Genomic DNA, 27401 nt, shown 5'->3' with positions numbered 1-27401 from the left:
AGCTCAGACTGAAACTAAATGGCACTGGATGTTGTGAACCAATTTAAGTGGCTGGCCAAGGACACCCCAGTAGGAACAAGCAGGACCAGTGGCTCTGGGGGGAGCAGGAGCTGCAATTTCCTGCACCTTGAGAACCAGCTGAGTGTGAAAGCTACACAGCACTTGTTTTCCCCATGGAAATACACTTTGCCTATTTAAAAAGGTGATTTTCGGGTTATGTCAATTCTCATGGCTTAGGACTGTGTTTGCAGCGTGCTGTCAGTCGGTACTTCAGAATGCCTGATTCTGCTCCTCACTTTGGTCTCCAGTAGCAACGCGGGTTTCTCCCTTATGATATCCTGACAGAAGCCCTAAAAGCTTATCTATCATTTTAAATGAAAATCTGCTAGGTGTGACAATACTTACGGCTATGGCAGTAGCACAGATGCTGAAATCTTCGAAGACCTGGCTTCTTTTTCAGGAAGGTAATAGCAGAAATCATCAAGTTTGTCTATAAGGCAGCCCATTCTGTGCTTGGGAATGGAAAATGCTCTGCCCCTCATTTGCAATAACCAGTGACTCAGCAGCTTGGGCTGCCTGTGCCAGGGCGAAGGGCTTACAAGGCATCCATCTCCCACCACTGATCTTCTCCCTCTACTTCTCTTTCCCTGGGGTTGTGCCATGATCAGTGTGCATCAATTCTGTACCAATGGGGAGATTTGCCCTGAGCAGACCTTCATGCTTGTGAGTGATGCAGGTTACTTGCCAGCTTTCTCAGAGCCTGCATGTTAGCCTTTAAAGGAAAGTGTGTTTCTGGGTATGGAAGGGCCAGGAGAGCAGCTGAGGCTCTTCCTAACTCTGCTTCACTGTCACAGAACAGAATGCCATTAAGCCCCCCAGTGCAAGGATGATCCTGCTGGCAGAATTTAGCTTATATCAGGAAAATAATTTAGAGTGCTGGAAAAAAACTGTACTTTAAACTAATTTCCAAACTCAACAATACTTGAATTAAAGGTTCTGTGCCATTTTTTCATGTTGATATTATTAGAGAATTCCATTCTCTAATAATTCTCTCCATTAGAGAATTCTAATACATCCATTCAATTATTTTGGCCTTGTGTACTACTTATGACCTTTTTAATATTCTGTCATTTGACTGACTGCCTGTTCTCATTCCTTTTGCTATTTACAGTTTTACAGCCCCGTGGGGAAGGAATAACCACACCGACTTAATGAAAATGCAGACGGCTGAAATGAGCAAAATGGTTTCTCTAACTGCTACAGCACACTGCACTCCCAACGCTTAGCAAGAGCTGCAGTGATGGCAGTGCTCAGCCCTCCTCCCACTGAAGGTGCTGTGTTATTTTGCTGTTATCTCATTGATATGCAGAGCAGAAACAGCATTAAGTAGCTGTTCCAACAAAAATAATAACGTGATCCTCTGAAATTGCAAAGGCAATGGAAAATTATGAGTGCGTTACTGATTTTTTTAATAATCAGAGGGTTTTTTTTTTACAGCAATATAGAGTAGAAATAATGAAAGAAGATGTAAGGTGAGAACTTAAGAACAAGAATCTCTGCAAAAAAAAAAAAACCAACAAACAAACCCCATAAAAATAAAACAGGCTCAAGGAGCTTCATTTGTGCTCCTGGTCAGCAAAATCGGGCTCGAAAGGACTTGGACTTTTAATGCAACTTTTTGTTGTGCCAGAGCAATGCAGGACTCAGCAGGAGAGAAAAGTAGCAGACTTTTGGCCTGTGTCTCACATGGTCGTGACAGCACTGAGATGGCTGGAAGCTGTCTGGAGCTGAAGCAGCCTTCAGGTTGCTAAGGATGAAGACCTTCTTGAGCAGCCACAGGACTCCATGGCGCTGAGACTGCAAAGCACCAGGAGCACCTCGCCCTGCTGCTACAGTGCTTCACTGCACTGATGTGCTCTGTGCCACAGAACAAATGATGGCTGGCATGACACAGCAGCAAATGGAGAAGGAGAGTCACATGGATTCAATTGACTTTGTAAAGAGTGAGGGAAATAATGACCGAAAAGGGCTCCTAAGCTTACAATGGGAAAGCTGTAGTCAGCAATGGCATAGTTTATATCCTTCTGTATTTCTAACTGTATTGTTGTCTGATCTAATCTGAAGCCTAAGGGCTTCTTGCATGGGGAGATAGAATCCAGATGAGACACCTGTCATCTTAACATCAAAGCACTTGAATCCAGTGTGGAAATGGGAGGTTTTTGTTTTAAGAGAAGATACACATTTTCTTTTTGTTGGACTCTGTGAGCAACATGATCCAAAATGTCCTGTACCACTGGGCTGCACAGAGCCAATTAAGTTTCAAAAACAGTGAGCTGTAACTAATCAACGAGGCGTGACAAATCCAGTATCTCACCAATATATGTTTGCCCATCATTTCTTCTTGTCTTCATCCCAGAAAGAAAAAGCATGAAATAACTGCAAATGCTGCTCTCCAACAGTATTCTCTGAAGTAAACACAAATCAAATATAAGTGTTAGCATTCCAAAGAGTAACAAGAAAAGTCATTGGGACTCCTAACCATGCAGATGAAGTGGAATTCTAACACAGCACATTGCTGTGGGTAAAATGCCAAGGCTACAAACCTCTCTGGTTAGCTTCAAGGCAAGAATAAATGTGTTTAGGAGCTGTGATCTTGGGGTTGGCTTTTGTGAATGGCTGGAAAGAGAAGTGTGATGATAGACAGGTGAAATATATGACTGATAAGGGTAAGTGGCGAATAGCAGAGCAGAAGCCTGGTGAGGGCTGAAGCTACTGAAGTATGGGGGAAGGCAGATATCTACAAATAAAGTACCTAAAATGTGAAAGCTGATAAGGAGAGGACAGCAAGAAAAATAAGTGTTGTAAACCAAATGAAAATATATGGCTTAAGCTTTGGTTGTGTTCAGTGCAGTTATCACTGTGAAAGTTATCTGAGTGTTTTCCTTAACTAGCAAGAAGCAGACATGTCCCTTTTATCCCAGAACTAACAGAATAAGGAAAAAAAAGCCAAACACAGAGTCGGCAGGAATCCTTCTGCAGCGTGTTCCCCTGGGAGAGAAACGGAGAGGGTGAGACACCCCTGACATTCAGTGAAGGAATCCAAGATACGCCTGCTGTGTGCCAAGTCCAAATCTGTCCCTTGTGAGAATGTTACTGGATTGGTAACATTCAGCACCAAGGAATCTGTGCTCAGAAAGCTGCTGGCTCACAAGCAGTGGAGATTTCAGGGGTCAGAGCGAAAGGCACGGCCTCTCCCCCCTGCATTACCCCCAGTGCAAAGGGAGGACCCTTGTGCAAAGTTATTTGTGCTTCACACTTGTCCTAATTAAAGAAAAAATGCTCGTGTCTTGATTAACTGGGGGCACAGATCCCCTTTCTCCTGTATGTGCTTGAATTCTCAAAGCAGTTGGAGTGGGTTCATGTATCTCCTCGCAGAGCACGTGCTGGATGTTTTCTAGGCAATCTTGACTCCTCCGCAATGAGCTCTCATGAATGAGGCTGACTGGGGTGGTTGCTAATGAGGGCAGGTTAGGGTATGGAGTAAGTTCCCTCTGTTTCTGGAGCACCGATGACACTGAGGCCACTTGGCAAGCTGTGTCTGAGCTCCTGAGGAGAGGTGTGTGTGCTGAGCCATCATCTTCAGCCTTGCATTACCTGTGACACCAGCGAACTGCACGGCACCGTGAGCTTCAGGTGTATTTATTTAACAGAACGAGCTACTTGTTCTGCTGAAATGAAGAAATTGAGTTATGCTTCTGCACAGCTTTTTGGTTTAGCTTCACTACTGTTTTTCTACAGTATGTAAGTGAGAAAGGGGTATGATAGGAGCTCGGATGTTACTCCTGTGTTCCGCTCTGGGATGCGTTTTCTAGAGATCTGCCTCCTGGTTTTGCCAGGCTGGAGGTTTTTATAGCTATCAATTGAGATTAAAACCAAGCAAAGAGCAAATTGCACAGCTTTCTAATAGTTCTTCCCATAAAGAAGACTACTAGAAATAGATGGGTTTGACAAGGAGATGTCCTGAATCACCTTGGCTTCATGTTCCACTGAGACCGTGTGTTAATGAGTCCCAAGTACTTACAGCAGGTTGATTTCCCTTTGGGATTGCCTTTGCACATCCTGCAGAGCCCAGTGCCCCTTGTACTCCAGCGTTCTGGGGCCAGGGGTGCCAGAACATCCACCAGGAGCCCCACAGCCCCCTGTGAAGTGCTGAGGATTGGCCATAGCAGAGTGTGAAGCACGTTCCCCTGTGCTGAAGGCTGCGCACTTCCTCCTTTTGGTCCTTGAGCATCCCTTTCTGCTCCCAGCCCTATCACAGGGAGGATCAGTACACCTACTTCTCTTCCTTCAGTGTTTCTGGTTACCAGGGAGACAGCAGTCTGTCTGGGCTTTGCAAAGAAGGCCTTTGAGCCTGACTCCTCCAAGAGTAGTCAGGGATGGGATGCTTTTTTTCTCAGGCACAAGGTAATTCCCCCACAACCAGCCTTGTACCTGTGCTGCACACTGCCATACAATACTGCCATACATACGGCACTCACAAGGCCCTGCATGGAAAGGGCAGTGGCCTGGGACAGGGTGTGATCCCTGCAGTACAGGACTCATTTGCTACCAGTGTGGTCTGTGCCCCCAGCAATCCGAAGGTTTTCCTCAGTGCTCGGTGACCTGGAACATTTTCTTTTATGCCTTTCTTGCAAAAAAAAGCTGAAGGAAAGCATGTAAGGACAGGCTGTCACACAACAATACAAGTGCTGCCTATAATTGCTCTGTCAGAGTGAACACAGAGTGACAATGGATGTGCAGGATTTGGGTTATCCATGGTCACGTTCTCTGTTGTCTCATGGGCATGAGGAAACTGCATCCTAGGATATTCTGCCACTCCCCTCTTCCTTTCCTTTACTGCTTTCCTAAGCATATTAAAACCCGATTTGATAAGAGTTTATCTGTGCTTATTTCTCTGCATGCAAGGTGCAGCTCCTGTTGTGGAAGCTACGTGTGCTTGTTTGTACTGCTGGCCATAGGGAACACTGGAAGATGCAAACTGTGGTGCTGCCTGAAGCCTGCAGACATGGATAAAATAGCTTTGAGTCTGGGTGAATTTACAGTCTAAACAACAAAAGATAAAGAAATATTCAGGAGTCTGATAAACTCCACAACCACATCAGAAAAAAAATAAATAAATAAAAAGGAGGTTCTTCCTCTGAGTTACAGAAAAAGGCAGAGCGCACCCACTGCAGGAAGAGGGCAGGCAGATGGTTTTGTGTGTAAGACCAAAGCTGGAGACGTGAGGAGCTGAACCTGGGAAAGGAAGATTGCTGTTCAGTGACACAATGGGCTGTGAAGTCAGGGATAACAACACAGCGCAGAGACTACATTCAACAGGGGAATAGAGACAGCACTGAAAGCATCACCGTTTTTGGAACACATTTTAGGCTGAGAACACATGTTGCTAGGAAACTTTTATATTAAAAGGCATTCATCTTTAAACCTTGGGAACACAGTGACAGCATTTCCTCCATGCTGGGGAAGTACTTTCAGTGTCAGCCCTGACGTTACTTAGACAAGCAGCATGAGAAAGGAAGAAAAATATCTTGAATTGCCTGGGGCAAAGATTAAAATCTAAGATTATTTTTAGATATCTTGCCGCATTTAGCTGAGCTTTAGTCCTTCTGGTTTGACTAAAAAGAGACTGATAAACAAAGATGACCATGTTTTGTTTGGTAAGATGTTTCATGGAATGAGAATTGAGATACGTGGTTTAGTTAGTCCAACCAGGAGATAACTTGGCTTATGGCAAAACTCAACAGGATACCATCTGGAGAGAACGACAGCTGATAAAATCCCTTCAGGCTATTGCATTCTCATCCACAGGCTTTCTGGCATTGTTTCCTGGCTTTATTAAAATTCTGTATACACTTCTTCGTAGCTTATATAAACTCTTCTAAAAATCCCCGTGCATCAGATCTCTTGAGGCCAGTTTTTATTATTTTTGCTGACGTTAAAAACCTACTTCCTGAGCAGAGAAATCCTTAGAAAAGAGAGGAACAGTTTGTGGGGTTCTCTGCTGGGATGAGACTCCCCAGTCTGGTTCTAGTAGTTCCTTTCCCTAAGAAAGGCACTGCAGATAAGAACATCATGAGCTGTATTTATAGGCTTTTGTTAATAATATCCCCATGTGACGTGCCCTAGTGTAGCTGGAGCTTTTCCATTGTATGTTCAGCTTCAGCATCCTCACATGTGTTAATGAGAACAGAGAGCTCTTCCTCTCTGTCTGGCACCTCCAGGAGGCAGAATTCTGCTCTGGGTGAGTCCTGCAATTCTCAGTAGATTCACTGAGAGGGGAAAATGCTCTGTTAAGAAGATAAGGTAACATCCTTTGTACCTTCATGAGCAAGAAAAGAGTTCTGTTCAATCTCTGGGCAGAGATGATCGCCTTTAGCACTTCAGCTATAAACTGGAAAAAGCAGACGAGCTTTAGAGCTCAACCTATTCGTAACTGAAGAGTCGTCTACTGAACCAGAGCAGAAAAGTAAACTTGAACTGCAGGATCCATTGGCTTTGTTAGCATATGTTGCGTGCAATCTTCTTTTCATAGTGTTTTCATACGGGCATGCGGATTAATTTAACAGTTGGAAACCTTTCAAGGCAGGAGCCATCTTTGTTTTCTGTGCTGGTAACACCATTCGTTTCATGCCTGATGCTATTTAGGCACCGACGGAATATAAATGAGTAACAACAGATGTTTGAGTCCCCCCATGTATGTTTGTGCAGGCACTCATTCTGCAAACACTGCTGCAGAATGCGCGGGAGCGTGACACTTGGACAATTAACCTCGTAACCAGTGGGATGATGAGTAGGATCAAGAGCTGAGCGTTACGTAAGTAATAATTACATTGCAGAGCATCTTTCTGCAACGCCCTGTTCGTCTTCCTTGTAGGAGTTAGAAAACAAAAATAGCTGAATGCTTAATAAAGGCAGGCTAAGCGGAGATCACAGTCACCTCTGAATCCATTCCAAAGCACAGCTCCCAGCCTGACGGCAAGGCGTTCTCCGTGGTGCCACTTGGTGGAGCTTAGTGATTTCAGCTATCACAGACATTGTTTTGCACTTCTTTTTTGGTTACACAATCAGTTGGCACTGGGCCCTGGAAACTGACAACATCCCCGCTAAAGAACTAAAAGCAGCAGTGCACCAGAAGTTCTGGTGAAGAAGATACTGACTCCAGTTGAATTTGGTAGTCATCGCTGCTCTTCCTGAAAGCAATAAAATATACAGTGTTCGATTTAAAAAAAAATAAGAATATAAAGTGCTGGCTTAAGGCATTCTTGCTATATAGGAGGAGAGAGGTGTTGAATTGTGTCATGTTTTATTTATTTTTAAGCTTAAAAATAGCATTAGGAAATTTGCCTTTGAAGTTTTATCTTTATAAAGTTTTCTGTAACAAGGGCAACGTGTGCATGCATCTGCGTGAAGGACCTCACAGCAGTTCAGATGTGTGCTTTTCCTCAACTCGCATGCGAAGAGCGAGCAGATCAGTGGTTAAATAGGAGAATCATGGAATCACAGAATCATTAAGGTCGGAAAAGACCTCTAAGATCATCCAGTCCTACCATCCATGTACCACCAACCATGCCCAATGACTATGGCCCTCAGTGCCACATTTACACGTTTCCTGAGTACTTCTGTGGACAGTGACCCCACCACCCTGGGCAGCCCATTCCAGTGCTTGATTGCTTTTCAAGAGAATTTTTTCCTGATGCCCAACCTGAATCTCCCCTGGTGCAACTTGAGGCCGTTTCCTCTCATCCTATCAAAATGATTGATCACACCCCACATCTGCCTACATCTGCACCAGGAACTAGTCAGTGTAATAAAACTGAAGCTGGGATGTGGGCTAATTATGTGCCCACATACACACTTGTGCTCAGAGCTATGTGGAAATCAAGGGTATGACATCTATGGAGACAGCTCAGGACAGGTGGTGGGTTTTCGGCTTCCCTACAGGAACTGGAAGGAATAACTGTGCAGCACCTTGTCACTGGAGTACTTCTCATGTTCTCAACAAAAAAACATACCACCACATATTTATCAAGTACCGAAACTGACATTGTATTAGCATTCTTCTGGTTGGCATTCGACAAGGAGCTCTGGGATCCATCTGGAGCTGGCTGTGATCATCTCTAACACCCACACTATTGGCTGATGTTTGCTGTCTGGCCATTAGTACTTAGTGCACAGAAAAGAGCAGTGCAGAGTAATTGTGCCCAGAAGGAGGACAGAGCTCTAACTGACCCATAGTGCCCATGGAACTTCCTTGCACAGTGCTCATTTCGCTCATGCCCTGCCTGCACTGACAGGCCCTGTCAGCTCAGGTTGTCATGTATTTTCTGATGGCCTCGTGGTGTTCCAATAGGACAGCCTGTGGAAGGCCAGAAATCCCATACGTTGGTCACTTGGTGCTAGCTCTCCATACACACAGGTGTTTGTTTTCAGCCAGTCTCTACATTACCTATGCTGTTTACCTGGTGTCTGTTTTCTCAGTTCAGTTTACCACTGCACCAGAAGCACTTCAGGAATTCAGCTGTTGCTCACAGCAGGGCTCAGTGCCTGTAGCCAGGAGAGTGGCTACGAGCCCCTGTGGCCTCAAGACCTGCCATTGCTCCTTGTTCTTGTTTGTAAAACAAGCCTATTTGCTGGCATGTTTGTTGCATGCTTGCTATTTCTGCCTGTTCTGCTCCGTTCCTTACCTGCCTCTACACCTTATTTAGGTCTATCCATCAATTGTGTTTTTAAAGTATGGCAGGGATCATAACAGCAAGTGGCACAAGTAAGGGGAGAGAGGTTTAAGAAACACCACTGTGCTATCTGAGCTCCTGCAATCCTCGTGGTCACACAGAATTATCTGGAAATTAATTGGGCAGCCCATTTGCGTTTATTGTAGGCTCAACGCCATCATTTCCTGGCAAAAAAAAAGCAGATAAATAATTGAATACAAACTTCTGAATTAACACAGCAATCTTTGAACAACTGTTAATGATCCTGGGTCAGATTTTGGTGGGGGAGGTGATAACATGCCTGCCTGGAAAGGGAACCTCACCTTCAGGACATGGCATGGGGATGCATGTTACAACGATAAATGGTTCCTGTGTCACTGGAAAAGACAAATGGAGGCATTTCTGCACGTTGGATTCAGGTGATGCCATTTCCCCACTGCTGCTGCCTGCTCTGCTCTTCCTGCCAGCTGAGTTTGCCACAGCATCCACGATTTCACTGCACAGAGACCCTTTTTAATATGTCTGCAGTAAACGTTTGTACTAACCTGATGACTTGAACTATTGCATCTATAAACAAATAGCCAGAACAGAACAGAAATGACCTAACTGAGGCTATATTGTGAAAGTGGGTCTTTAAATTATTATCCTTTTAAAGAAAACACAAGCCTTGTGCAACATGGCATTGGGGCTGGTCGCATACATGCAGCAGAAAGAGCACAGCCTCCATACAATTGGAAGTGGCTTTCCGTAAGTACGTGACCCACTTTCAATCAAGTAATAAATTAGAAAGAAAACAAGTTAGTAGAAATCCGAAGGCCTATATATATGTTTCCACAGTCCACTGCCAACATGTATTTTAGACAGACACAAAATTTCTCAGTATCCAAGCACCGGGAGGTCAAGCTGTTAGCATGGGGAACTGGGCTAAACTTTCTTACTGCAAACTAACAAATAGCTATCGATCAATCAATCAACCAACCTATTTATCTATCTATCTATTTATCTACCTACCTATCCATGATGGCTGCTCTGAAAGTAACGCCTCCTATTTTATGATGATGGTGGTATGGCACTAGAGGCTGAACCTTCCCACCAATATCCTGTGACATTTTGTTGCCATGTGACAGGTAGCAGCAGAGGAGTGGTCTGATAGAATGATGTCTGACACGAAGTGTGTATGAAGCAAAGGGGTGGAACTGAATTCCTCCATGTGGAAAAAGATGACACCCACTAACATTCATCAGTGCTTACTGAGCATTTATGGAGACCAAACAGTGGATGCTGGCACAGTGAGGGGCGGGTGGTGCGTTCCAGCAGCGGTCGGAACAGATCATGGTGCTGCCACTGGCAAGACCTCCACCTGTGGGGCCATGGCAATGAGGGGAGCACCAGTCCTCACCTGCACTCTTCTTTCTGGAGCCCCAGCATAGCAGGGCCCTAAGTCAGAGCCATTCCATTCTCTCCTGGGACTGAAGGAAGATTCAGGGCATTTACCCTTCCTTGCCTGCCTCTTGGTGCCTTCCTCCTGTGTTCTGCTTACAGGACTCCTGTTTGGGCAGTTAGGGCAGCACTGCCAGCAGTGCCTTTATAGCCTCACGCTGTGTGTGCTCACAGAGCTGTGCTTTGTGCCCCGACTGCACGTCCTGCAAACACTGCATCGTATGGGAATGCTTCAAAAAGCAAACCACTGAAAGATGGAATGTTTCAAAACACCGAGTTATTATTCACCAGCCACGTCTTCACAATAAACAGCAGAGCTTCAATTAAAAGAAACACCTGCTTTCTTATTGTGAAGTTGGCGTTTTTTCAATGGTCCCATCAAAAAATGAATAATTAAAAGAAAAAAACTGATTATGATTGCTTGGCAGACACCTTCTTCGCACTCAGAAATCTCAGGTAATAATGAACAATAAATTCTCAGATTTATTTAATTAAATCCTAATTACCAAACCATATTGAGTTTGTTTGTTGGAACTTCACGCCTACGACAGAGGGCTGTGAAGGGCGGGGTGCAGGATCCTCCTGTGGATGCACCGCGCAGCCCCGTCCCTCTGCGGTAGGCACAGCCCCGCGTGTGCGTCCCGGCCCGGCCCCGGGCGGCAGCTCGGGGTCCCCCGTCCGGTTCAGGGCCGCTCTCCGCTCGTACAGCGCAGTGTCGGCCGCCGGGAATGGAGAGAAGAAGCAAACAAAGGAAAATCCCGATCCATGTGGCGGGCGGCGCGCTCAGACCCGCAGCTCCGACAGAGGTGCCGCAGTGAATTATCAAACACTATGAATGAGTTATGCTCGTCGTTTCATCGATTATGAAAAATGACGAGCACGAAGGGGGCTGGGTTCGCGGCACCTGCCGTAGCGACCGCTCGCCGCAGTCACCTGTGCACGCACACGGCGTCGGGGCTCCCCCGGCCGAGGCCGCTCCGCGGTGCCACCGCAGCATCGCTGGGATCGCTCGCCCCGCCACCCCGCTGCCGCCCCGCACGGCGGCGGAGGGCGCTGCGCAGCGGGGCGCGGTGGCGGCCGGCCGGGGCCCTCCCATTGTTCGCGGCCGGGGGCGGGCCGTGCCGGGGGGGTCCGCCCTCCGCCGCCTCATTGGCGGCCCGCGAGCGCCGGTGCGTTAAATGGGGCGCTCGCCGCGGAGCGCTTCTCATTGACAAAAGCGCGGCGGCGGCGCGGGGTGGGGGCGGAGGAGCGGGGCCGGGGCGGGCGGGGGGCGGCCGGCGCCCATCGCCCATGGGGGCGCGGCGGGGGCTGCCGCAGGGCTGAGCAGCGGGGGCGGCACTGCGGGCAGGGAGCGCTGCGGCGCGGGGCGGGCCGCGGGGCTCCGGCATCGCGCTCCGGCATCGCGCTCCCCGCACACGCAACGCGCACACACACTCACACTCACACTCGCGCACCGCGCACGGCGACGCGCACACGCGGCGGTGCCCGCCCCTCTTCCCATCCCCGTCCATGGCGCTGAGGACGGCGGCCCCCCGCTCCGCACGTAAGTAAGCGGCTCCGCCGCGCCTTTGTGCCCGCAGGTGCACCTGCCCCCGCCGCTCTCGGCTCCTCGCCGGGGGGTTGGGGGCGGGCGGGGCGGCAGCCGGTCCCGAGGTGGCTCCGGGAGGGGGGCGGACTGCCGGGCCGGGGCCCGAGGCGGTGCGTCAGGGCGCTGCGTTCTGCCTTCCCCCCGCAGGTGGCCCCGGGGCGGCCCGGCGCGGGCACGGAGCGCGGTGACTTCCCCAGGCCGGGCGCCGAGACCTCAGAGCCGATGGAAAGCGGGAGCGATGCCGGAGCGGCATCTCGGCGGGGAGGCGGCGGGATCCCGGGCGCTGCCGGGCCCGGCGCTCCCCCGGCTGCGGACGGCGGCGTGAACGTGGATGGGCCCGGCGGGAGCGGAGCGGCCGCCGCTGCGGGGCCGGGAGCGCCCGCGCCGCCGCCCCGAGCGCCGTGCTCCAGGGACCCCAAAATGGTCCATCAGCGGTTCCTGCGGCGGAGCGTGGTGGACTCGGACCAGGAGGAGCCCGCGTTCGACCTTCCCGAGTCGGAGCATCAGAGGAAAATCATCTTGCTCCCCAAAACCAGGAGGATAATCGCGGAGAGGGCGAAGGCAGGGCACGGGGCGGCTGAGAAGGTGTGCCTGGAGGCCGAGCCCCCGGGGCCGCTGCGGGCGGGGCCGGCACCCGGCGGTGCGGCGGGGCCCGAGGAGCAGAAGGAGGCCGGCAAGGATGCGGAGAGGAAGGAGGCGTCGGACGCGGCCAGGGAGCAGGGCAAAACCAAGAAAGAGGAGCCTGAGGAGGAGGCTGACATGAAAGCGGTCGCCACCTCGCTGGATGGCAGGTTCCTCAAGTTTGATATTGAACTCGGGAGGGGATCCTTCAAAACGGTCTATAAGGGACTGGACACGGAGACGTGGGTGGAAGTCGCTTGGTGTGAACTTCAGGTAAGCTCACCCTCCCGTACGGTTTCGGGTTTTTTTGCTTCGTAAGCCCCGGCGCTAAGGGCAGCGTGCCGGTGTCACCCCCGGCAGCTCGGCTCCGAGCAGCCTTTATAGCCCCCACCGCTCGGTACCCAGCGTCTAACTATAGCGCAGTGCCCTCATTGGCTCCGCACCCACCACCTTATGCGCACTCCTCCTCGCATTAACTCCCTCCGCCCCGCACTGCCCGCGGGGCCGTACGGCTCTCGGAGGCTGCGGGGAGCTGAGCCGAGCCCCGGCCCCGCAGCCCAGTGCCGAGGCAGAGCTGCGTTTGGCAGCGGGTCTGGGCTGGAAGCGCTCGCTGTGTACGCTGACTGCAGTGCATTTGCAGAAGCACGCTGTCCTTTCCCAGCGAATATGGGTGTGAGATGCTGTTCTGTCTCTCTCAGCCCTTCCTTGCCCTTTCATCTCTCCTGACACTGGTGGTTTGTGTTGTGAGTCTCAGGCTGTGTCTTCTGTTAGGTGCCCTGAGCCCGTATTGCAGTTCAGCTTTGTGCTCTGATACATCTAAAACTAAGGCTAAAAATAGCAGCTCTGCTTTGGGTTCTGGTTCTTTGTAGTGAAGTCACCTGGTAAAGTTGAGAAGATGCAGGTAGTGCCTTGTGCTGTTCTAGGATGTGGTTTTTAAATACTTATTTTGTAGTGCATGTATGTTCTCCCTTCTGGATTTATGTTTCTGCTATGTTCACTGAAGTGAGAATATATATAAAGCAGGATATTATTTCTTTTGCGAATCTTCTAGGGCCTTTTCCTTACCTTACTTCCATTAACATCCATTCAAATAGGACTTTAGGAAAACATGTAATCTATATGTTTTTTTTAATTTTATTTTTCCCTTGACTTATTACTCAGAGTTCCACCCCATGATTTGGGTGGGAATCAGGCTGTTTGACTCCTGGTTCTGACCCTGGACCCTCTTGGTCCTGAGCTTCCTGCTGTGTGGCAGTGTTATAGGCCATGGGAGAGTGTGAGCAGCACATAAATACTGTGGTACACCACACTTATTCACACGTGAATACTGTGATGCACTCAGCTTGAGCTGTCTGTTTTATTAGGGCTGGCACAAACTCTTTGTAAATTACCACCAGCCTGATGGGATGGGCAGAGATGGATGTGCTGCCTCCTCATCCCTATTCCCCAATGGCTTGCTTGTAACAATATGGTTGTGATTCACTGCAGTGCTGCTCCCTGCTAGGAAGCACAGGCAGCACTCCTCAGCTTTTGCCATCGTTGGCTGTCATTAGGCAGAGCTGTGAGGTGTGAGGAGGCCTGGCACATCATGGCCACGATGTGGAGGAGGGGTTCAGTCCGATTTCAACTCCCATCATTGGGGGCTGGCGGTCCGGGTGGGGAGGCTCTAGGATTGCCGAAAGGATTGAAGGGAGAGCTCAGCATCTGTGGTGTTGGGAGAGGGGCTGAGAGGCCCTCATCTCTGGCTGCTGCTGGGGACTGAGCCCTGATGAGAGGCTTTTACTCCTGTAATTCATTTAGGGCAGTAATTCAGATCCCCTCTGGGGGAATGTGTGTGTGTGCAGAAGAGGGCTGGGGCTGCTGAGCTGTCTGCTCCGACCGGTGCATGCGAGCTCTGTCATAACAGAGCCATCACACAGAGCAGGAATTCATTTTGCTGCCAGGTTTTCTCAGTATCCTCAGTAGGGGAATTAGATTAGAGATTTTCCAACATATTTTTCATAACAGAATAACTTCGGCTACAGAGGACTGCCTGGTACATTGGAGAGCCCATTTTATTGACATCCACTGTTTGGGTCATTTTAACCGAAGGTGGAGGCTGGGAAGTTTGCAGTGAAGTGTGAGGTTTGACTGGTGATTGTTTTTCATGTTCCTCGTTATGCTTGTTCAGGAGTTCCTGAGCCCACTGCTTGTAGAGAAATCAGCTGTAGTAATTCCACAGTGCCCACCTGTTTCAGTTACAGCCTGTGCTTCAGCGTAAGCCAGGTCTTACTACTGGGTAGTCCAAATGCAGTGCAGAGCTTGATTTAGGCCTCTGACTGCAGGAACAATCTTTATTGTTAAGGTACTTAAGAGAAATGAGTGCCAATCACCTGAAGTGTTACAGCTGCAGTGTCTCTTTAAAGATGGAGGTTTCTCAGGTGTGCAGGTGATGCCAGAGGCTGTGCAGTGTATGGGGGGGGGAAGGGGGGTGTGAATTGTGGTCTGCAGTGAGAATGTGCAGCTGGATGACATGAATCTGCCATTGGCATGTGAGGCCTTTGCCTCAGGGTTAATTGGAAGGAGGAGGCAGTCAGTAGGTGTGTTGCTCTGTGTTGTCTGGAGCCTTTTAACTTGTACAGCACTTGTTTCAGCTGGGGATTCTTACTGTGTGCATCAGAGTGCTGTGAAGGAATGGCTTCAGTCACAGTCTTCAGGATGCTCTTGTGTATGCTGCACTGTTTTGTTGTGATTCTGTCTGTAGGAATGCTATGCTCAGATATACTTAGCAGTAGGCTGAAGGAAGCCATGACTGCTGAGCTGCTGAAGACAAAATGACGTCCTTTACAGACTCACACAATTGGAGGACCTTTTTGTAGGGAAACTGCATTGTGTTGTTCTTTGTCTTTCTCCTGCAGGTGCACGTGTGCCTCTTGTTTTTAACTCTCAGACTCTAAAAGTGAGCAGTTGAGGTCCTGCGCAGGCATTAGTCCCCTGCCCTGGCTCAGCAGCTCTTTCAGCCCACTGGTACTGCTGCCTGGTGCCTGCCTCTTTTTGTCCATCTGTACCAAGACCTTTGCAAGCCAGTCCTGTTCAGTGCTTTTTATTTCAGGGAAAAGATGGTTTTAGGGTTCAGAAGCAAAATCGTGGCTAGGATTACAGCAGGATTCAAGTGATAACCAAGTGCAATCTGGGTTTTAGACCTGTCTGCGAAGACATGAAAGCTTTAGTCAGATTCTAGTGAGAAAATAAGTGTATTGTTCCTTCTTGAAACTGAACTATTGGAATGGGATTACTGTGCCTTGCAGTTTGGAAGGATTTGCATTCTAAGGTTGTCAACAGCTATAATTAATTTTAATTGGTGTCATACAATTGCTCTGTGGTGAGGCATCGGTAACAGTATTTCAAGTGTTGTACTCCTAAGTAAAATGTTAGGTCATGAATAAGGACTGCAGGCCTTTGCCAACCTGCTGCTGGCAAGCCAAATGTGCTTTTCTAGTTAAATGAATGGCTTCCAACATCCCCATCCTGCTCTCCTTTGGGAGCGCATGGGGAAGCTGCGGAACAGTCTCACACAGTGCTATCTGAAATGCAAAGATCTCATTTTGTCTTGGTTCCTTCTTCAGTGCTGATTACTGAGGTGCTCTGTGCGAGCGCTTTCTCCATCTCCACATGAAGTTAGAAATTGGGGTGCTAAAAATAGCTGATTGTGCAGAGCTACCGAACACAGGGTGCTGAAATGGCCAAACACAAACAGGCATGGCAGGGAGATTATATGTGTATATATGTATATATATTATATATTGCCACCCCTTAAGTATTCATGAAATTTCTGTATGGGTAAAGCAGTATTCTGCTGATTGTCACTGGTGTGGTAGTTCTGTCTTTTATGATGTCCTTGTTGGCTGACAGCATTTGTCTGATGTCAGAAGAGCAGATTGTTACTATCTGGGCTGTTAATTTATTGGCTGGGTGAACTTTGTAGTGTAAATGAACAGAATGATTTAGAAAAAAGAAGAAGAAAGGAGGGAGAACTCCTCTGCAAGCTTGAATCTGGTATTACTATGAGCTCATTAAGTTATCTCCAAGACCAGTTTTGTCTCTCCCAAGTCAGTTTTTAAGATGCTGCTGTTTAAGCTTAAACAACTGGTTTAGCTCTGCTTCATGGCAACAATATGAAAACGTGTCTGCATTACTGGTGTTTGTTAGTAGAGCTGTCTCCATGATACAGAGAAGCAGGAATAGGAACATGGTAGTGAACTATTAATAGACTGCTTCTCAAATTCACTATATGAAATAGGAAATATGTTGGGCCAGGCTTCAGATTCATTCCTTTGAATGAAATGAGACTCCTTTCCTCTGCTTTTTGAGTGTGTTTTCCCTAAAGGTTGGCTGTATGCTCCCATAGTCCTGTTTAAGCTGTTCTCTCTAAATGTGTGTGGTCCTGTTGCAGTAAGAGGAGAAGCCTGTGAATAAAATCGGGTTTTGGTGTAAAGGATATTTCAGGTCCCTTTGGTCCATCTCTTGTCTGCAGCTGATTTGGGGGGAGGAAACTGGTTTTTGGATGCTGTCATCTTAATGCTTGCAGTTGGTACACAATGTGATTCACGTGTGTATAACATGCTTGCTTTTGTGGTCTGGTTGCTTTGCTTTGCGGTTAGAGCGTGACAGAGGGCTGAAGAGAGAGCTCAGCAGTGCTGATGGTGATGTGCTAAAAGAAGGATGGCAGCAGCAGCTGAGCTTCTGTTGCTGCCAGGGCTTCTCCATGCTCTGCGGTATCAGAGGTGTGGTAGGGGTTGGGAGGGTGGATCGCTGGGTGTGAAGGGGCTGTGGTGGAGGTGTGGATGGATCTGCATCCCAGGAGCCCAGCTGGAGGGATGGCTTTAGGGTAGGTGTTGACAAGAGCTGTTGGATTGGAAGAAGGTCTGTTTCTAGACTTGCCATTTCGCAGCTGTTTGCTATGAGCAGCAGGATACCAACCTACAGCTTCAGTGGGGTCTGTGGCAGGCTTATACACACGTATATCGTGTGTACACACCATACCAGTGGTGCTTTCAGGCCAGGGTAAGTGCTGATGATACCCAAACAGCCTGTGGGTGTGTAAGAGTGCAGCCAAATGCATTGTGTGAGATGTATGGGGCTTGGCACTGCTGTTGGAAGAGACATCTTCATTGCTCTGGAATAGGAGTGATTTATGCAAGTAATGCTTGGAGAATATCTGAAGCAGTCATGCAGTAGCAGAACAGGTTTTCCAATTGCTTAAGTTTGTACATGTGGAATTGAAGTTACATCTGGAAATGCATCCTTTCCCTGAAGTGATGTTGGCCTACTGGAAGACAAGGATGCTGTTCTGATGGGACTTGATTTCAGCATGCCTGAAACCTAGCTTGGCAGGAGGAGGGAAACCAGTATTTTGTTGTTGTTTTTTGTTTTTCCATGGAGTTGTGAAATGAAGGCGGTTCCTCACTGTAGATTTCTCATCTTACCACTTATCAGTCACTGAAATGGAGGAACCAAGTCCTAATCCTTTATTAAGATTGATTAGCTTAGACTGACATGTAAATCAGTTTCCAATAGATTTCTACCAGAACCTCTCTAGAGTGACTGTTCTGTTTGCTAATACCAACATGGCTTTCTCCAAACATGCACAGCTAAGTTGGGTGTGATACCCATTGTGCTCAGCTGCTGAAAGGGAAAAAAAGGCACAATTCTACTCAAAAATTGTTTTTTGGAAGCTCCATTTTAGACTGGAAAGGACTTACCTGGGTTTCAGTTCACAAAATCCCAGTATTGCGTTCTAAAAATGTTTCTACAGCCCTCTACCAACTATGCCACATCTTGCATAACCCATCATAGCTGCAGTGTTATTCCGAGTAAGCGCAGTCATGGAGCTGATGAAACTTGTTCCCTTGTACTCCAGAATCTTCCATGTAACAGCACATGCATTTTAATTCATATCACATGTTGCAGTCTACTCAATCCAATTTTATTAAGAGATTTCCTGGAAAATAATTTGGCTGTGCTGTGTTAATACATAACTACTATATTACGTACTAGTTATTATGCATGCCATGGGACTAATGGGTAAACTGAAGTGCTATGGCATAGGAATATATGTCAAACTACTAAGGAAGAAGTAACATAAGACTAATGTCATCTGCTCTTCACTTGTTTGCCACAGAGGGACACAAAACACTGTTCATGAACTCTGAGGAAAACAGGCCAATATGGGCTCAAGTAACATTTGCTTTTTTTTCCTTTGGCCTCTTCTTGTAAACTCAATCTGATCTCCATTCCAAATTTCTTCAAAGAAAATGAAAACACTTTAGGTAGTCTTTGATGTTATTAAAAAGTCACTCAGCATACTTTAGTCAAGTTGATTTGAAATCACTGCTGTTTTTGGTGAGGTAAGCAAACTTGAAACAGTGCTGAATCATAGCTTCTAAGAAAGTCAGCTAATCCCCTTCCCCACCTAAAAAATATGCATTTTTCTGTTGCATACTAGTCTCTGTTCTGAGGGTTATTTTAATGCTTTTTTTTTTTTTTTTTTGAGAAGGGAAGCTGTAAATAGAAAATACTAAAGCTACCAATTCTTTCTGAGGTGCTCAAAGGCCTTTTTTAGCCCAGCACTCCAGAAAACTATTCAGAAGGCTTTTTATTTCATCTTAATCCAGGGCAGTTGTGTTTGCATCTGCATGGATGATAGCTGACTATTCCCAGTTCTGTTCACGTTTTGGGGCAACTGTCTTTTTTTCCATTAACTGTTTAGCCAAGTATGGACCTTAATAATCTGTGGTTCTGAACAGCCCAGTGGTATTGCAGTCCCTGCAGATGTTGCCCAAATACCAGTCAGTTTGCTTTGACTGTTTAAAGCTTTTTTTAAAAGACCAAACAGGTGGGGAAGGTTAATAATTGAGAATATCTATCAAATAATGGTATTAAAACATGGCAATTGGCCACTTCATGTGTTGAGAACTGAATTCTATGTACTGAAGTATAAAAGATTGCCAGAGTCTGCTTCTAGAATGGGTTTTTTTCTCTCTGCTGTGTGGTTCAAGAATTAAAATTATGGTGTTTATTCCAGATTTTTGTACAATAAGCAGCTTTCAAATGTTGTTTTTCCTGAGGCTGTCTGGATTTTTTCAGTTAAAGGAACATTTAGGGTGACCCGTTGTACTTGCTGGAGCTAATACAGCTGTTGGTGGTTGACTGAGCAGAATCAATTTTGTCTATTAAAATAGAAAGAGTGCAGGAGGGAGGGGGAAATCGCATTTCCAGATGTATCCAATTGCTGCAGACCAGCACAGCTCTTTGCTGAAATGCTTGATATCTAGTTCCTGTAAAACTGGCTCAGTACATTGGCATTATTCTCAGTTTTACTGATTAACTGAGGGAAATTGCCATGTTTATGTGGATTTTGACTTGTTTCTATTTAGTACTAAACTTGCTTTGGATGTTAGTACAACTGTGGCTTTATTAGCAACAAAAGACTTGCTTTTCTCTCAGTTGCCATAGGAGACTTATATTGCCTTCAGCTAACTAATGGAGGATGAGAATGTGTTGTCCTATGGCAACAGTGTGATTGTAAAAACACAGGTGGTTTGGGATGAACTTTGTGTTCATCTATGTATAGAAATTAGTGGAAGTAAAGGGAATACCCTGTTGCTTCACACAGGTGGCTGTGTATTAAGTAAAATGAATTGATAAGAATGAGCTAGAAAGGTCCCTCACAGCCCATCTGTCATCCCCCTGGCCAGGTTTCTCCTTTGTGTTGTTTTGGCACATGCTGCTGGGGTTGTAGCATCAGCCCTGCTGTTCTTCAGCTTCTTGTGTGAGTTGTACTAACTTATCCCAATTTTTGTTGGCCTTAATGAGTTCAAATAGTACTTGTGGCAGGTCAGCCTGACCAAAGCCTGTATACTCCTAAAGGGAGCCTACAAACAGGAGGGGGATCAACCCTTTGAAAGGGTTGATAACTGCAGAACAAGGGGAAATGGTTTTAAGTTGAGGGAGGAAAGATTTAGGTTGGATGTCAGGGGGAAGTTCTGTACAGAGAGAGCAGTGAGGTGCTGGAACAGCTGCCCAGAGAGGCTGTGGATGCACCCTCCCTCCAGGTGTTCAAGGCCAGACTGGATGGGGCCCTGGGCAGCCTGGTCTTGTATTAAATTTGGAGATTGGTGGCCCTGCCTGTGACAGGGGGGTTGGAGATTCATGATTCTTGAGGTCCCTTCCAACCCTGGCCATTCTGTGATTGTGTGACTTGCAGCATGGAGAACCAGGACAGGGAGGGGGACAAACATCAGGAGACACTGAGATATTTTGCATTTATTTAAAGTTCTCTTGGTGACTGCTGTAGGAGACAAAGAGATTTTCTATAACTTCCTTGCCTTTTTTATTTTAGGGGTAAAGCTTCTGCTGTCAATCTGCACATCCTCAGATGCAGTGACCCTTGAACTGGACTAAAGCGAGCTGGAGCTATAAATTGCCCTGGCTGCCAGTCGCTGCTGAGCCCATTGGTGTCAAGTAGCTAAGATCACTTTGCCTTTAAATAGAAATCTCACTTTGGAGCCTGCATTTTTGGGCCTGGAGGCTGTGCCTCACAGCAGCGGATCCTCCACCACAGCCTGGGCCCTTTGCTGTGGGGTGAGGCCTGCCAGAAGGCCTCCATGTTTGCAGTCGGTTTCACCTCTCTGAGCTGGGCAAGTCTCCTGCCCTGCAGGAGGGGAGCCTGCAGCTGAGTCCATCATCCTTCAGTCTTAAGGAAAAGCATGCTGCTTTCAGTTCCTTGGCAGCTGCCAGGCTGGGTGGTGGAGCAGCAATGATTTCAGAAGAGCCTACTTGGCCTCGGGTCAATTTTATGCCTTGTTTTTATAGTCTCATGTTAAATGGAGCCAACTGGGATAGATTCCTACCTGACACAAGATACTCCTATGAAGGCACCCTGTGGCTTCCTCTATGCTAAAGACAACGCAGTGTGTCCTTGTATGCGGAAGGGGATTAATCCCCCTTTTCAAACCACAGAAAAAATGGGAAAAAGACCTGCAGTGATACCTGTGGTTGTGTGTTAGTGGGTGGAAATAAATAAATGATGAACGTTTTGTGGGATTTCTTTCACTGCTGTGCCACTTGAATTCCTCCACCTGCAGCCTAGAGTGCTCTGCCCATGTCTGTACCCCAACCAGGAGCCATACAGCAAAGCCACCAGGCAGTTCCCAGGGAAGGCTCCCTGTGCTGGGGGGAAGGTGGCAATAAATAATCCCAGCTGCACTAGCCATGAGAAACAGCGAGTATTTAACAACATTTATCTGCTGTCTGAAATGTATACCTGCTTACTTGCTTAAATAGAGCCAGTGCTACAAGTTTGTAACTGCTGAGGCTACAAAACTATTGGAAACAGGCAATTCTGCCTCCCGGTGTGAAGTACAAAGCTTTGTTTATTAGAGTGTGTATTTCTTTTAGAGCTCTCTCTCAGGTGTTCTTCCACTCCTTCAAAACAGGCTCTTGTACACCGGCATGTGGGCTTCAAAGAACAACCTCCCTCTACATAGCTTTGTTTTGTGGCAGTGATCTCCTGTGCCTGAAATGAGATACTTGGTAAACAATGGAGTCTGTTTGCATTCGGAAGTAACCGCTGCAAAGAAGGGGACTGGGGATGTTTATCGAATTCTGGCACACAAACACTTTTCTGTCCTCGTTTATCTTTCTTTGTTTTTGTGTTGTTGCTGAGCGAGGGCTCGATGTATATAAAAAGTACTGCTCTGCAGTGCAGCCCAGGTGGGGAACGAGTCTTTCGTCTTGGGAGGATCGTTGAAACTGCAGGCTCTGTGGCTGGGAGACGAGCTTCGTAGGAAGAGGGCGTAACAAAGTACTCAACTTCCTGACCTGGGACCTGAAAATGAGATCGGTGTGGCTGTTAAATCCCGGATAATCCGTGTGAGAGGTGTGACTGGTGCTGATCTGGCTTTGTTGCAGCTGATTACAGGCTGACTCATCAGCTGGTACCTGGGTTCCTCTCTGCGCCATTAGGGAGGATTCATTAAAAATGGATGGTGCTTCATGAAAACTTTCCAGCGTTGTTTTTTTTTTTTTTTTTTTTTTTTTTTTTGTTTTGTTTTGTTTGTTTTCTTTTTTTAAATACGAATTTAAGTCATCTTCCCTCTCGTTTCTCCCTTTTGCTGTATTTCTGCCCATACTTCAAACACAAAAAGTTAGTGGCAGGATCCGGTCTGCAGCACCTCCTGCACTGCAGGGTGTATGCGAGTGCACCTGGCCATTTGTCCCATGAAATCATCTTCCTTGATTAATCCCTTAAAGTGCTGTCTATTATAACTAGCAATCTCCTCAAAGCATTTTCCTGGACAGCTTCTGTGTGCAGCAATGAGCCCGTAAATCAGCAGCAGCTCAGTGCAGTCAGTTGCCTTCTCACTGAGGGCTTCAGCTGAGACCTGCTGTCCCAATGCAGCCTGAGGGGCAGGGGTTTGCACTGTGGGGCTTCAGGGGGCACTCACTGCCATTTTAACCAGCATGATGTGATAGTTCAGGCTGAAAGTAATATCAGAGTTTGCAGAGGGGCGATGGAAAATGGAGTAGAAACCAATATGAAGAAGTGAGAAGGCATTTCATAACCTCTTGTGCGCTGCTAGCAGCTGATCAGCAGAGAGTGATAATTGCAGCTCCACTAATTCAGATGTTGCAATTAATTTGACGGTACATGTGATGTGCGTGTTTGGTTGGTTGGGTTTTTAAAGGAAAAAGAAATCACAAAACTGACGCAGCATGTATTCTATTTATACTGAAGTGTTTGTTGTCCTTGTTGTACTTCCTTCTTCGTTGTATTATCTCTGTATTTTTTAGAGCTGAAGCTGAGGTATCTGTTAGCGAAAGGCAGAAAAAGCCATTAAAACATTTCCAGTACTCTAATGTATGTGGGTAGGAAGAGAGAACTCTGTAATTTCCAATGAGTGGTGACTTTTGTACCTTAAGAGACATAGAGCTTATACTTGGAAATGGGTTTCTGTGGGCTGACGGAGTCATCTTGGAGTCCTTGGCTCCTAATAAGATGCAGGCTCCCAGTGAAGCTGCTTCTTGCAGTTGGGTTACTTATAAATGTGCTTGTCAGGGGATTTGACAGCTACTGGGGTCATGCTTTTTTCTCAGTTTTTCCTTTACTGGGAGCAGCAGAAGAATTTCTTTGCCTTTTATATCCATTTTCCTGAGCACGGAATGTCATGTTGTTAGGCCCTGTGTCACTGGCGGTTCCCTCACTGCCCTGGGGTGGCTGTGGATGAGGATGAGGAGGGTGGCAGTGCTGAATCCCGCGGTGCTGCTGCTGGGTTGGCGTTTGGGAAGCCCTGCCTTGGAGCATCCAGCTCATTGCTGCGCTCTGATCTGTGTCATTCTGTGAATGCGTGCGTTATTTACAGCATCACAAAGATGGAGTATTTTGCAGTTCATGTGGTGGATGCGATGGAATGCTTCTCATCTGTTCTAAAGTAACACCCAGCCTGGGTGAATGAAGTGAAACCCGCTTGTTGCTATTGCATCAGTTCTGAAAAAGTCGATTTTTCCTTCACCTCAGTGCAGTTGTGTGTGTATTTTTCTCAGGATACATGCACAGAGGTTGGCATCAACTGTAGACTGTGGCAAAGCAGTCTGTTTAATTGCGTGAATGGAAAAATGGGAGGACTGGTTTGTCTAGAAGATGTTAAACATGCTGAAATGTTAATTATCTCAGAAGTCTAAGACAGTAGGATGAAAAATTGTTAATGAAGCCTGTGCACCTGTTTTAATGGATTCATTAAGAAAAAATAGCTGTATACTCCTTTTAAAATGCTCATACACCAACCAAATGAGTAGCAGAATTTTAAAACTGCTGAGCCATGGCTTATACATGCATTGCAACAAGCCTTGCACTTAAGCTGTTTTAATGATGCTCTGTATCTGAAATGCAGGAGCATTCCTAGAGCAGCAGGCTTTTTTTTTTTTTCATTTGCCCAAGATTGCCATGCAAACTTGATTTAAAAATAATTGTCTGTGCTGATAGTGATGTGATGAAAGCAGGACTTCGGAATCATACTTATCTTGCAAGATTAAAATACCCATGTAAGTGAACAAACAATTTTTTATCAGAGAGATAATGAAAGCGATGATACATGGTGCACAGCAGCAGGGTATGGGGCTGTAGTACAACTGCAGTCGGTGCAATGTAGAGCACAGTAGCAAAGCAGAGTACTTGTAAATAAATAGAAATATCTAAGTACATCTTTTCACACGTGTAAATATATACCTAAATATATATATCCAGATAAACATATCTGCAATAACCGTTTCAGCTGATTGACTTCTACTTAATCCTAGATGTTCAGGTGAAAGTATATGCTCCAATGTTAGCTTTCTTTTCTTCTTCAATCCAGTAACTCTTGCTTTCTGTTTTACAGAACATTATGCTAGTGATTTGTCTTCATTTTATAGTGTTAAGCCTTACTGAGTAGGTAATGTGATGCATCTAGTAACAATACTACTGATAGATAGGAGAATTCGTTAAATAACGGCTGTTTTCATTTGATTTAAATAGCCTTTCTGCTACCTGTTGAGTTGCTATTTGCCTTCATAGCAACAATTTACTGTTTAGGCACTTGATCTTTGCCCATTTTATAGCTGAGATGGATGTGAGTTGCATGCAATAATATTAATAAAGAGAAGAAAAAAAAAGTTTGCCCAGATGAGATAAATACAGGATTTTGGAATTCTCAATGTCCTCTTTACATTTAGTAGCAATTAGATAAGATCTCAGAAGGAGTATTTTTGTTAAAAGACCCTTTAAAGTAGGCAGGTTTTTAAAATAAATTGCAGCATGTGACTGCGGTAATTGTTGTGCAGAATGTGAAATGTACCTCTGGCAGGCAGAGCATGCCTAAATGACTTTTAAGAACTCTTCATTGTGTGTTTTTTTTTCATAAGGGAATCCATCTTTAGGTTCTTATGTTTTACTCCAGTGTTCCAACCATTGAGTTGTTTGTGAGCATTGGCCATTGGGTGAGTGCTGGCGCAGCTAATCCAGCTTCCTTCTGCTAGAAGTCCTTTGCTGAACGCTTAGCAATCTCTTTTAAGATACCTAGAATTTCACTACAGCTGTTTGGAGGCTCTTTGAGTTTCAACTTTTAGTTTTCTACCCTTTTTTTTTTTTTTAAGTACTATTTGTAGGAAATCTGAACGTATTGGTTTCAGGAGTGTTAGTAGAAAACAAGTGCTCTTGGAAAACTTTGTCATCTGCAGCTAAAAACCAAGCTTTCATCAAAATAAAAGGCTCAATAGAGTATGCTGAGAGCAATGAATTCTCAGGAAGACTGCCTGTTGGCTGTGTTTCCTTGCATTGCTGCAGATCACTGTCCTGCTTTGGAAGGGGCAGCAATACATCCCTACTTCCCTCAAGAGAGATGGGAGGCAGTGAGAGCTGCACTTGTACCTTTTGGCTTGTTTGCAGTAGAGAAAGGCTGTGCTGCTACTTGCACAGAATTTTGGTTGCTTGCCCTTGTGTCTTGTTACCGCAGAGCATTTGGCAAGCCAGAGATGCAGCAGACTGGCAGCATGCAGACTTTTCATTTCTTAAGAAACTCGGCACAAACAAGCTGCGTGCAGAAATGGAGCTAGCAGGAGCTTAGGAAAGGTAAAACCAATTGTGAAGAGGTCACATTTCTGGAATTGGGTTAATTGAAAGAGTGGGAAGAGATAAGAGAAATTTTCCAGATTTAATGTAATGTTTGGGTGAGAGAATGACCCCAGCTTTTAATTCTTTTTTTCAGTAGGTAAGGGCATTCCATTTCCTACAGATGTATTTCCTGGCTCCCCTCGGAAGCCCTGGATTATGGCTAGTCCTTTCACATGGCTCGCCTAGGTAGCTGAAAGTAGGAAATATTAAATCCTATTAAAGGCTGAGCCTGCGGCAGTGTTCAAAAATATCAGCTGTGTGTGTTTAATGAGTTGCAAAATTTTATCTCTCTGTGAAACTTCTTAACACGATGTTACAGGGGCTTAATGTCTCTTTGCCAGCTTACTGCCCTACCTGCTCATGCCGAGCCCTGCAGGGACTGCAGTGCTGGGAGCACGTGGAGCCCAGCAGCTCCTATTGCTGGGTCTGCCGTGGTACCCAGGGCTCTCATTGGGGTGTGGAGGGTAGAAAGCTGCAGGATTGGGCTTTGTGGATTTGTGGGTGGATCTTTTTTTGGCAGAGGCGTGTTCTATCCTACTTTTGTCCCCTGCACTTTAAGCCATGTACTTTTAAGGCTGTTATTCTGTAGGATCAGGCCTTTTTTTTTTAAAAAAAAAAAAAAAAAATCACTATTGAGAATGAAAGGTCATCAGGGCTTTTAATTTGGAGTCCAACCAAATAGACGTGGTATTTAATCCATCTTTCCGTGGAACAGCAGCCAATGTATAAAAGCTATAATAAGACAATGATCAGTTACATCCTCTTTGCAGTCTAACTGAACGTCCTCTGAGCTAACGCTTAAGGGCTGGTGATGTCTTTTTATAAATGTGGTTTTTCTTCTGCTGGAGAGCAGTAAGTTAAATGCCTCAGCTTTTAGGTGATGACAGCAGTCGTCCAGCAACTGCATAGTGCCAGACACCTGGCTCTGCCTTGCAGATCCTGTTTGTTTGTTTCTCTCATTGGGGTCTGAGCTGCTCTTTGCTCGGGTGCCTGGTTGTCTCTTCTGCTGTGTGTTATTGTTGGGATTGTTCGGTCAGTGATGCTGTGCTGAATCTCAGCTGTGGAAGCAATTTATAGGGAGCTGGATTTGAGGCTGTCCTGGCTTAACTGGCTCTGCTTTCTCCCTTTATTTGCATCTAGTGGTTCCTAAATCCATTCCTCTGTGTGGGCATGTGTTGTAAAGCACAATTCACTGGGCCTGCAGAGAATATCGATGTGTTATCTGAATTCTGTGAAGACCTATACATAAATTCCTCCAAGTCTTGCTTCAATTCAGTTAATTTGAACAGAGCTT

The 27401-nt window shown here is 46.3% G+C and overlaps 1 protein-coding gene across 8 annotated transcripts in view; it reads left to right on the top strand.

Annotated features, from left to right (window-relative positions):
• Positions 1 to 11533: 11533 nt before the first annotated feature.
• The window catches only part of WNK2 (WNK lysine deficient protein kinase 2), a 106530-nt gene continuing 90662 nt past the window's right edge, over positions 11534 to 27401 (top strand). For all 8 annotated transcript variants that reach the window (XM_048957154.1, XM_048957155.1, XM_048957151.1 and 5 more), the window contains exons 1-2: positions 11534 to 11754; positions 11947 to 12693. In XM_048957154.1, coding sequence (XP_048813111.1) covers positions 12022 to 12693 — 672 coding nt within the window. In that variant the 5' untranslated portion in view covers positions 11534 to 11754; positions 11947 to 12021. The remainder of the gene's footprint in view (positions 11755 to 11946; positions 12694 to 27401) is intronic.

This window comes from Lagopus muta, chromosome 11 (genome assembly GCF_023343835.1).
Source record: "Lagopus muta isolate bLagMut1 chromosome 11, bLagMut1 primary, whole genome shotgun sequence".
NCBI classification, from domain to species: Eukaryota; Metazoa; Chordata; class Aves; order Galliformes; family Phasianidae; genus Lagopus; species Lagopus muta.
The sequence above is the reverse complement of the archived record's forward strand: the minus strand, read 5'-3'. Positions and strand labels throughout refer to the sequence as shown.